Source organism: Porites lutea, chromosome 6 (genome assembly GCF_958299795.1).
Source record: "Porites lutea chromosome 6, jaPorLute2.1, whole genome shotgun sequence".
NCBI classification, from domain to species: Eukaryota; Metazoa; Cnidaria; class Anthozoa; order Scleractinia; family Poritidae; genus Porites; species Porites lutea.
The window spans coordinates 22006657-22019457 of record NC_133206.1 but is presented as its reverse complement, the minus strand read 5'-3'; the positions used below and the strand labels follow the sequence as shown (position 1 = coordinate 22019457).

The 12801-nt window shown below is 40.4% G+C and overlaps 1 protein-coding gene across 1 annotated transcript in view; it reads left to right on the top strand.

Annotated features, from left to right (window-relative positions):
• The window catches only part of LOC140942021 (uncharacterized), a 36082-nt gene that overhangs the window by 1976 nt on the left and 21305 nt on the right, over positions 1 to 12801 (top strand). The window contains exon 2 of the mRNA XM_073391013.1: positions 1713 to 2003. Within this exon, the coding sequence (XP_073247114.1) occupies positions 1713 to 2003 (291 nt within the window). The remainder of the gene's footprint in view (positions 1 to 1712; positions 2004 to 12801) is intronic.

The following is a 12801-nucleotide window of genomic DNA, read 5'->3' as shown; positions in this document are numbered from 1 at the left end:
ATGTATGACGGAAATCCAGGGGAAATCGATTTTGGTTCGAGTTTAGCGCGAGGTTCGAGTTAGCGAGGGCTCGAGTTATCGGGAGTCGACTGTATATCAAATTGCATTCCTAAAATTAATTAGGGATCATTCCGGGGGCGACGTGAAGAGAAATGGGCATCATTTTGAGGTCGATTTGGGGATCATTTCAGGGTTGGGGATCATTTCGGGGGCTTTACAGGCTTCAGGTATCTGAAAGGGTAGGGATTTAGGCATTCCAAGGATATGAAAGAGTAGGAAAATTTGTCATTTCGGTCTGTAGAAAGGCCCCAATTATGCATTCTATGGTTGTGAAAAAGTTGAGGTTCTGTTTTTGTGATTTATTTGTTTTTAAAAGACAAACAAGCTATGTGGAAGATTAGTCAATAGAAGGTATGATGAAGGGGTACCTTCTCTGCCAAAAATGCTACATAAAAGGGTAAGGAGTTGGACCTATGGGCAGAGCCTCAAGTAGAAAACGTTATTGAGTATCCCTCGGTTGATATACTTCTCAGTTGTTTGCGTATAAAGCCAAAAAGGGCAGATACGCAGTAAAAACTGTTTGTCTTTACCTTTCTTTCACAAGTAGGGTCGAAATAGAGTGAGAGTAGGAATGGATGAATGGGAATTTCTCTGTACGTCCTGGTTATAACTTAATAATCACCGAAGTTATCAGAACTTTCCCCTTTTATAATAGGAAACGAAACTATTGGGACAACATTATGCAAGCTTGTTCCAGGTGTTCAGATAGCAGGAACGGCAAATGAGCTGGAGAAAGAGCAAGGATGTGACATAGGGAGTGAAAGCGAAGTTTCCTTCTCTCTCCTTATGTTCCTCCTCCTTAGTATTTTTATTTTTTCTTTCCGCTCATTGACTTCGTGCCACACTCCACTACCTGAACGCCTGGGGAGGGGGGGACACTCATATGAAAGGGGCAGGGATGCTCGTCGTCTCCCTTAGGAGTGTAAATTTGGGATTTTGGCCTCACTAAAGGTGTTCTGGACAAAACGCCATTATACTTAGCGGTAAAGGTCTCTTTTAGGGTTGCACGCGAAGAATTATATATAGAAATATATATTTTAAATTTGTTTTATTTACTCGATTTATGCAATCAAAGTTTAAAAATGGCCTTTTTTAGGGGTCAAAAGAAGGTTGAGCCACGCCCAGACTGGTCTCCTTTAGGGGTTTAATTCAAAATTTCGACCAGCATCCATGCCCATTTCATATGGGAGCCTCCCCGGGCCTGAACGCCTGCAACAGTTACAATGTGCAGCCTGCTCCCAGGCCTCTAATTGGTTTATATACGCACGTGCTTTCTCCTCGAGAACAGCATTGAGAACAGATTTAATTTTTCCACGTTTTTTCAAGCAAGTGCAAAGTGGGCGTGGAGAGCGAGACACCCCTAAAGGGGAAAGAGGGGATAAAATATGACTGTTATTGTTATGACTATTCAAGTTTCATATCACATAGCAAATAACCAATAATACGAAGTACAAGGTATTTTTTTAAGTTTTCAGTCTCTACAAAGATAAATTGTCCATTTGACGAAAAGATAATTGCACGTCAGCTTGCCAAAAAGAAACGAATTATAACGTTCTCGTGGCAAGAGCAAGATTGTTTTTGCCACTCAAACATAAAATTCATATCTTTTCGCCACTGTGTAATATCCCCTATTTATCATGATAATTCCACAGATACAATAGCACTTAAGTTTTTCACCCAACCGACGGATGTAACAACTGCTGAAAATACAAACGCCACAATGTCTTGCGTAGCTATCGGCTCGTCACCAGTGACTTACACATGGACCCATAATGGCACAATGCTGACACTCAGTTCCAATACTGGACGACACAGATTAATGGGAGCAGATGGAAATTTAACTGTTATTAACGTTACCTGGAATGACGCTGGAGTGTACAGATGCATTGCAAGGAGCAGCATGGGATCAGCACTGAGTTTGAAGGCCGTAATACGGATAGCTTGTGAGTACTACCCTTCTTTATAGAGAGGTTTTCAATTAATTTATCGCAAAATTAACCTTACCTCTGGCCAATCACATAAGATAGTCAGTTTTAAAATCAGTCGCAAAATGCAAAACACTGCATTTTGAATACAGCTGAACCTCTGCCTCGTTCCCAGACCTCCTTTTCTCGATGTAAATGTGCGCACAAAGGAAGGCGGGAAGGAGGAAACTGGCTCTTAACATCGGCTCTTCGTTCTCCTTCCCGTGGTCCCTCGCGCGTCGTCACCAGTCACTCGCATTCGTTCCCGACCAAAGAGCAAAAACGAAGCAACTGATTAGGAGAAGGCAAGTCGAACCTCTTTAAAGAGGTTCCAATATTCATATTCCAGCAACTTAAAAGTTGCTGGAATATAATCTTCCTGGTGATTGTAGTCCTGAAAAGGAGTGTTGTTGATATTGACTAAAGTTTCAAGAATCTATATGTGGTAGTCATTTTCAGAGTGAAATTGACATGACCTATGCACGACATGACTTAGGCCTGAGTTCAAACCATTAACTTCACTGCCAAGGGAATTCGGATTCCGGAACCCGAGAACCTTTTTGCTTGTGGAATCCGGAATTCGTCAAAATTTTGCTTGTGTAATCCGGAATACTGTGCTTTGGAATCCGGAATACAGCTCAAGGAATCCGGAATACCACTAACGATGGAATCCAGAATCCGAGTTACACTGAAAAAGAGTGTAATCCAGTACCTGGAATCCGAAATCCACGGCGTGGAATCCAGAATCCAGGACTGACTTTGATTGCCTTACATGGGGCGAATCAACCCAGTAGAACCTCTATTAAGCGGCCACTCTCATGGAAGATACAACTGATGTCTTAATAGTGATTCATTGACAATTTGTTTCACCCGAACTCTTGTAACTGACCGCTAAGTAAGTCTTTATGTGCAACAATGTAGCTCGCAAGTTTCAGATCGAGTGCGCATGATAATTGGCGCTTTAATTCGTAAAATACCCTGGCTCCAGAGATCCGTCCTCGAAAAACTCAAGTTGAAATCACAGTGCGCACTGTTTGATAAAGCTCAAGAGACGGAAAATAGAAGAAGAAAAAAAATTTGGCACAAGGGTATTCGTAAACCGGAAAAAAGAAAGAAGAGGGTCCAAGACATTTGTTTCTTTCCTCAATCCCCCTCCCCTAGATTCCTTTTCTTCCCCACCCTTTTCGACGCATGGCACACGGGCAATAATGTAGACGGTTAACGTCGGATTGCTTGTCTCTTGTCTTGAAGATGAGTATGTTGAAGAGGTTACACATCCTCATCTCTCCCGGGTATATAACGGACCTCGGTGGCCTGCTAACCCAATTGGTTAGAGCACCGCACTTGCCGGTATCGCAGAGGTCGGGGCTCAAATCCCGACAAGCCTGTTTCTTTTCAAGCCTCTTTTTTCGCAGCTGCATAAGTAGCGTCTTCATTCCGCAGTTCCAATAAATGAAATTCATATATTTAATATTTCATAAACATTTTAAAAAGAATAATAACAAAGGGCAAGGACACAAGAAATAATCGTCACTTTTACTCTAAATTTTAAAGCTGCAGCATTTACTTGGTTAACTTACACGCAGCATCAATAAACATGGTAAGAATTTCCTCAGTGCAGCATGCAATATTTTAAAAGAAAATAAAAATCTATTATATCTAACCAGTCTGATAATTCTAACTAAAATATTTGATAATGATATGTTATTGAACACATATTAAACCTAGTTTTCAAGGATGCCGTGTGTAAAATCATTCAAAACTGCTGCGAAGCTGTTCCACAATTCATCTCCAGTATAAAACGGAAAGTTTTCTTTAAATAATTGGTAAAGGAATCAATCGATAAGAAGTGATGTCGTCACGAGACACAAATCTAGAGATCTCAGATACTCAGGAATTCTCCCATGATTATAGTGATTACATGATACATGTATTTGGTGATTAAGCTTTCGCCAACGACCCATTGCCCGGAACAAATCCGGGCAGACATTCAAATTCGGACTGCACGAGTTTTGAGCTTTTGAGAAAGACCAAAGTTCCCAAATCACATTTTCAGTAATGAAACTTGAAATAATATTCTTCACTAGTAACTGCACTAAAAGAAGAAACAATCTTTCCACAAATTCATATTTTTTTATGCGACATTCCCAGTTCACGTTTTGATCAATATGCACTCTAGGATATTTCGCAATGACACTTGCATCACGAGATGACCGTTTGTAATACAGTTGGAGTCTTAGAAAGCGCTGATACATTTAACCTGCGTCACAGACCCTCTACACCTCCTGTGGGAATATACTGACCAATGACTTACAGTGAATCGTGCGCGTGTACCAGCTGCTACACAGGCTATGATAGCTTAAACACAAAGTCAGTTTTAGTCAAGTTTAGGATTAGCTTATTGACTGATAGTCATCTATATACGCCTGTTAAAACAATCACTAGCTTTTGCGTTTTAAATCTGCGGTGGCACAGGTTAGGCTGGTGAATTTTGGTAACTCATGAGTTGGTATTTTTTCCCATGCAGAAAGGTTTTACTAATGCTGTAAGAGAATGATCGCTAAGATTATTTTTTGTGCAGAAAAAAACAACTAGAAGAACAGCAAATTTTTCTGGTTGTATTTTTCGGGGCTTCGCTTACTTCTCTGATCCTCCTAAAATATAACAACGAGTCATGTGACTTATGATGTCATATCTCTTATCCATGGCAACTGATTCAGCTGAATTGTGTCGGGAATGAATAAACAGCTATCAAACAGAAGGCCTCCACGACACTACGCTTGTACGACAGATCAAGGCTATAACAGGCAGTTATTTCTTAAGATACCTGAGTTGTTATAAAACTGAGAACCAATTAATATTTGACTATATTAAAATGAACTATAAATTAGGAGAACAGAGAAACTGTCTGATTGTATCTTTTACAGCTCTCCTTACTTGTCTGATCTTCCAGCAATAAACTATCGGGTTTAACGACGAGTTTAAATAAACTAAAGTAACTGTGAAATGCCTAGCAATGTAAACCGGAAAAGACATCTCCCTTGATTGGGTGGTATGCCGTAGTATACCCACTGGTAGATAACAAACTAGCAATGTTCCCTGCAGCCACAGTGCACTGTACACTGCCTTTTTGTAAAGAGCTACGTTGCGTTGAATTGCTTGAATCGGGTGTCCGTGAGAGTGTTCCATCTGAACAACAACTTGATTGCGACGCAGAGTGAAAAAAATTTTTGAATAAGAGCAAATTGTAGTGAGCCCACAAAGAATCAAAACTATATAGCCCCACAGAAAAGTTACAAAAGGATTCCAAAATTGTGTTAATGTGCCGACAACGCACAAAACCCAAATAACGATTACAGCTATACATGTTCCTTTGTAAGTGACAATTTGTCTGTATCTGCGCACCAGTAACAGGCGAAGAAGTCGTTCCACGCTTATTGTAGTCAAGGTACACAGAGACACCAAACATAGTACGAAGGCTGCAATCAAACATGTCACACGAGCGTAATGGCAAATTCCGTGTCTTTTGTTCACCATGGACACCAAATAAACAACATACGCAGGCTCCACAATGATACCAACAAAAAAATCAGTTATGGCTAAGTTACGATACAGGAGTTTGGACTGCGGACTAAGTGATGATTCTCTTCGAAGCGCAACTAGAATCAGAGTGTTCCCCAAAAGTGCAGTTATCGACAGGAACAAATTTACCACTGCAAAAAAGATCAACTCGCCGTGTACTTCCATAAAAACTTTTTTCGAGCAATATTGTTCCAGTATTCCTTGGTTTTTATCGCCTGTAAAGTTTGTTACTGCCATTTGTCTGTGAAATACAAAATTAAGCGGACGAGAGCCTAGTGTAGTAGCATATATGACTCAGCTATGGTAACATCCCTCAAGGTGTTTTTAAACACTCAGTTTATTTGTAGATTAACAGATTAATTAAAAAGGGGGTAATTTCCTTTACGACTTTGCCCTGTTTTTGTAACCTGTTCCTGTTTTGGCTTAAATTTCCAGTTCACTTTCCTGTGCTCTGCTGACACACAGTGTTAGGGCCTCAAAATAAAACTCATACGATGGGATCGTATTAAAGAGAAACCAACTTGGTGGTCATCCTAATACGAGACCCTCTTTTGTTAATTATTAGGAGTACAAATTTCTTTCCTTTAAGGTGATGTTACACGAGACGATTCGCAACAACGAGTTTTAGCAACATCAACAAACATGATAAGAATTTCCTCTGTTCAGCATGCAATATTTTAAAAGAAAATGAAAATCTGTTACATCTAACTGAAATATTTGATAATGATGCGCTATTGAACACATATTAAACCTGGTTTTCAAGGATGCCATGTGTGTAAAATCATTCAAAACTGCTTCGAAGCTGTTCCACAATTCATCTCCAGTATAACACGGAAAGTTTTCATTAAACAATGGGTACGGGGATCAATCGAAAAGAAGTGATGTCGTCACGAGACACCAATCTAGAGATCTCAGATTCTCAGGAATACTCCTATGATTATAGTGATTACATGATACATGTACAGTTTGGTGATTAAGCCGCTTTCGCCAACCTGACCCAGTGCCGGGAACAAATCATCGACATCCGGGCAGACATTCGAACACGGGCTACACGAGTTTTGAGCTTTTGAGAAAGACCGAAGCCGCAGGTTCCCAAATGACATTTTCAGTAATGGAAACTTGAAATAATATTCTTCACTAGTAACTGCACTAAAAGAAGAAACAATCTTTCCACAGATACATATTTTTTATGCGACATTCCCAGTTTACGTTTTCATCAATATACACTCTAGGATATTTCGCAAATGACACTTGCATCACGAGATGACCGTTTGTAATAAAGTTGGAGTTTTAGAAAGCGCTGATACATTTAACCTGCATCGCAGACCCTCTACACCTCCTGTACGTGGGAATATACTCACCCAGGGTGGAGGGGAGGGGGGGGGGGGGAAGAAACGAGGTCTGGACCGAGAAACGATGTTCTTACAACTTGCAAAGCGGTCACCGTGCGTGGTGGTCAGCGGATAATTGCGGTATTTTTTCTACAGTAAATATTTTTAAACTTTTTACAAGCAAGAAGCGAACCGGCAGAGGAAATCAGAAATACTTAAAAAACTAGAAAAAATAATATCATGCATCTTTGTTTTTCTTGCATATCGTATTTGTCTTTCGGTAGTGAAATTGCGGGGGAAACCGTGTTAGATCTTAACCACCAACAATGCGCTCGATCGATTTATAGGTTACATCGTTTTTGCAGGGTAAGGATAACTTGATGCTGATAAAAATTACTGGAGAAACTGTGAAATTTATCGGAAGCTAGTATATTCAGAGAGCTCTATACATATGAGCTTACAGCTCTACAATCCGTAACTACATAAACATTCACACTTCATAACATTTCACTTCGTTTATTACGATCAGTCAACACCTTGAATCCAAAGTTAAAATTCAAAACGATCGTAATAAACAAATCACAACTACTACTGAAAGCTCTGTACCGTGAAGCGACTTTAACTTTCCTAAGGTTTGCAGCAAAACACTGCTCGATAGCTCAACTCTTCGGCAGCTCTTATCGGCTGTACGGAGCTATATGTTGCATATTCCAAATTCTGCAGAGTGAAATTGTTTAACAGAAAAGGAAAACCACACACTATGTCCGAAAAGCGACATAAAAGCAATAAATTTGCCAATTACCAAAATATAATAGTGAGAAACAGTCCCGCCTTCGACCGCCATGTTTTTGTTTCTTCTCAAAACCGTTGATCAATGGATTTTGACGTAATGGGCATGATCAGTACACAAATCCGTTGGCAAGACCTTTGCTGATCGCTTTGCAAGTTGTGAGAACATCGTTAGGATTTCATTTAAGAGAATGTTTGGGAAGTAGCTCCCCCCTCCCCCCCCCCCCCCCGCCCCCCTGTACTGACCAATGACTTACATTGAATCGTGGGCGTGTACCAGCTGCCACGTAGGCTTTGGTAGCTTAAACACAATCACTAGCTTTTACGTTTTAAATCTGCGGTGGTACAGGTTAACTCATGACTTGGTATTTTTTCCCACACAGAAAGGTTTTACGAATGCCAAGAGAATTATCGCTAAGATTATTTTTTGTGAAGAAAAAACAACTAGAAGAACAGCAAATTTTTCTGATTGTATTTTTCGGGGCTTCGCTTACTTCTCTGATTCTCCTAAAATATAACAAGGAGTCATGTGACTTATGATGTCATATCTCTTATCCATGGCAACTAATTCGGCTGAATTGTGTCGGGAATCAATAAACAGCTAACAAATAGAAGGTTTTCACGACACTACACTTGTACAACAGATCAAGGCTAAAACAGGCAGTTATTTCTTAAGATACCTCAGTTGTTATAAAACTGAGAACCAATTACATTTGACTACATTAAAATGAACTATAAATTAGGAGAACAGAGAAACTGTCCGATTGTATCTTTTACAGCCTCCTTACTTGTCTGATCTTCCAGCAATAAACTATCGGGTTTAACGACGAGTTTAAATAAACTAAAGTAACTGTGAAATGCCTAGCAATGTAAACCGGAAAAGACATCTCTCTTGATTGGGTGGTATGCCGTAGTATACCCACTGGTAGATAACAAACTAGCAATGTTACCTGCAGCCACAGTGCACTGTACACTGCCTTTTTGTAAAGAGCTACGTTGCGTTGAATTGCTTGAATCGGGTGTCCGTGAGAGTGTTCCATCTGAACAACAACTTGATTGCGACGCAGAGTGAAAAAAATTTTTGAATAAGAGCAAATTGTAGTGAGCCCACAAAGAATCAAAACTATATGTGCGTTTGTTTTGAAAGCGAAAACGAAACCGGGAAATCTCTTTACTGATAACGGCGACCTGTTTACTATCAGGCTCGCCAGAAGTGGAATCACTCGGCTGGCAGCCCAGGGAAGTATTCGCCCCATGTAGGGGAATCAGGATTCCGGACTCGGGGAAATTTTCGCTTGTTGACTGATTCCGGAATCCAGGAAATTTTGCTGTGGAATCCGGAATCCCTGGGTTTTGGATTCCGGAATACATATAAGGCCGGATTGGAATCCGGACTGCAGTACCTGGAATCCGGAATCCGCGGCATGGAATCCAAAATACAAGACTGTCTTGGACTCCATGGGGCGAAAGTATCAAGGGTGTCCGGCTTCCCGTGAATGGATTCATCAGACAGAAACGTTTTGAAACTGAAACTGGTCCAGTGAGACGTTTGGTAGAAGGTAATGTGAAATGACAAGAAATGTTGAAATGATCAGCTCATGGTTAAGTATAGGCAACGATGTGCACGAGTTGATCCCCGGGGTGGGGGGGTGGGGGTGGGGATACTCCCTCTAATGGCCTACACAAGGAGGTTCCGCCCGAAAGGGGTGCTTTTTCAGGCTTTAGGTATATGAAAGGGCAAGGATTTCGTTAGTTGAAGTATGTGAAAGGGTAGGGAAATCTATCACTTCGGTCCTTAAAAGGACCAAAAAGGGCTAACAGACGCGTTTTAGGGATGTGAAAGAGACAAAAAAACTTTGTGGTTAAGTGATTTATCCATGTTAAAAAGACGGTTAATTTACGGCAGTTAAAAGGAATGCAGAGTTCTAAATTAGGTATGTAAAAGGGGGGTACTATCAATTTGTCGATAGAGGGTATACAAAAGGGGAACCTCTTCTGTCAAAAATGGGATATAAAAGGGTGAGGGGTGGGACCTCGGGATGGAGCCTCCCCGTATAAGACGTTGTTGAGTAGCCCCTCCACCCCCACGGGTTGAACGCCATGCTCATGTGGTCTATTTCTGGGATAGAAGGGTTGAAAGAAAGGATCGACAACTTGAGTCAAAGCTGCAAAGATAAACTTTATTATTACTGAGCTTACATGTATAAGTAACGCTGCAAGCTAGATGAATTCATCAGCTTGAAATCCTGTGAGGTACGCTCGACTTGAGCTACGAAAAGCTACCGTTTCTTTGAGTAAAATGAAATAATTTTTTGTAAAATGTTCCTTCAAAACAGTTAACAAAGGTGTAATTCTTCAGGGTTGCTTAACTTTTTTTCTTACGTTATATAATTTTGAAATATCCAGCAGTACCAACTTCATTCAAATATTTCAATGATATTCACAATTGATGTTCGCTATAGTCTCCCGATATCAAAATTTAAGCTTAGCTGTTTAAACTTAAAAACAAAAACCGCCCATGTTCTTATGAAATCTAAACTAAAATCATGGCAATTTTCTAACCTGCATATTACTTCAATGAAACTGGACATGCATTGTCACCAAAAAGTAAGCTTATATCAAGAACTAACTCGCCAAACAAAGCAGTTGTCTGATAGTAACTTTCATAGCTTGCCTTACTTCTCTGATCTTCCAGCTATAAAGCAGCGGGTTTAACGACGAGTTCAAATAAACTAAAGTAACAGTTAATTGCCTAGCAAGGTAAAGTGATAAAGGCACTGGTCCTTTTTCAGGTGTCATAGCCACTACTATGCTCGCTGGCACATAACAAACAATCATCGTTACCTGCACCCACAGTGCACTGTAAATTGCTTTTCTGTATCTAGCTGTGTTTAGCGGTGAGATTGCTTGGCCTGATTGTCCTTGAGAAGCGATGGTATGAACTTGAATTTGGTTACGACGAAGAGAGAAGAAAATTTTTGTGTAACAGAAAATTGTGGTGGTTAGACAAAGAGGTGAGAGGATTCTGTTCAGCTGTCGCGCTATGCTAGGATTCCACAAATACAGAGATGCGCGGACAATGGAAAAAATCCATAAACAAATTACGGTCACAACTTTTCTTTTAGAACTTGCAACTTGTCTGTATCTCAGCCCCAGCGAAAGAACGAGAAGTCTGTCCACGCTTATCGCAGTCAACGTGTAGAAAGTCAATGCACAAAGTGTACTAGTGATGAAATAACATGTCACTCGTGTGTAATGACAGATATTATAACTTTTGTTCACTACAAACATCAAAAAGGCAATATACATGGGCTCCGCGATGACACCAACACAGAGATCAGTAACCGCTAGGTTACGATAAAGGACTCTGGAAGCAAAAGGCGGACTTAGAAGTGAGGATTCTTTGTGCAGAGCAACTAGGATCAGGGTGTTCCCCAGAAATGCAGCAATCGACAGGATAATCATTACCACTGAGAGAGAGATCAATAGACTACGTACTTCCCCGGAAAATTCAAACGAACAGTACTCTTCTAAACCTGTCTTTTGGTTTTCATCTTCTGTAAAATTTGTGAAGGCCATTTCTCTGCAGTGCCGATAATGATAGGCATGCCGCCGGCCCTTGTATTTGTACAGTTCGCAACACTAGATCGGAAGTAATTTTCTATTGTGTAGCTCTTGTTTTGGCGTCGTTTTCCTGTTTAGGTTTACAGCCATTTGTAATTAACTATCATAAGCTCTACCAATCGTCCCTTTAGTACAATTAAGTTTGAAATGTTAACGTAAATATGGAAAATTCTAATTGCTATCCATGTTGAGGCTGACCTCATAGTTGTTTGCATATTTTTTGGCTTGCTTTGATTTAGTAATATTCTTTATCGCCAGGAGCCGGCTCCTGTTATCGCAGAAAAAAAAAACTGGCGGAGTAGTCTTAACATAACAAGTTCCATGCGTGAAAACAAAAACAACGGGGTCTGTTATCATTTGTCTCGCGATAACTAAAGCTTGATATCGCTCCATCGTTCGACGTACGTGTGGCAACGCATCCTATACTCAAACTGCTAGAAGCCTGGACACGAACACTTTGTAGGAACTTCTACTTGGGTCAAGTACCGGAAACGGAAATACCTCATAGGCCTCAGTTAGACTTCTCGTTCCCAGAGCCCGTCGATTCTTAAGTTACATGGTGTTTCAGTTGGACAACTAAAGGAGCTGTGTCACGAAATTCAGCCAAATTAGGAAATTACAAAATGCCGTTAAAATTTAGAGAAACATAAAAATAACCGCTTAAAACTTTAAAGGAAGATTAAAATAACATAACAGAAACAACAGATGCCACGGATGGGCAAAACTGACGAAGACTGAAACAGATTCTTGGATCTCTGATTTTGTCATTTGCCTGTAATTTCTTTGCTTACTTCAAGTTCCATAGCGATTGAGGGCGAGTAATTGGCAAAATTAAACAAAATGAACTGGACTGCCGTTACACAGCTCCTTTAACAGTTCCGAGCAAATAAAACATATTTAGAAATGCTACAGGGGATATTGAGAACGCTCAGTTCCGATAATTTACAGTTAAACAGATGACTTACTACTTCTTTGCGAAACTTATTCACTTTGACGAACTGCATCATTTGGAAATCCCTAGCAGTAGCTTTACTGGGCGGCTGTAACAGCTGCTTTAAATTTTAAAAATGCTCAATGTCTTGTGTTCAGTTCGTTAATGGAATAAAATATATTACTTCACGTTCTTTTATGTCACTCGGGCTGGATTAGCGACCAAAGCGTCCGAGATACTGGGCTGATACTAATTTTGGTCTTGATAAAAACAGACGGACGTGTCTTTCTCAAACCCATTTCTGTGATTTCATCTGGGGGAAGTGGTCCGTCGAGTGCCTTAGTGGGACTTCTCAACCACCGAGAGACTGTAAGACTTTTGAGCTAGTGGCCACTGTCTGTACCTGAGCCTCAGCAAAATAACGAGAAGTCTATCCACGGTTATTGCAGAGGATGTCAAGAAAGACACTGCACAAAGTACCAATGTTATGAAAAAGCATGTCACACGTGTGTAATGACAA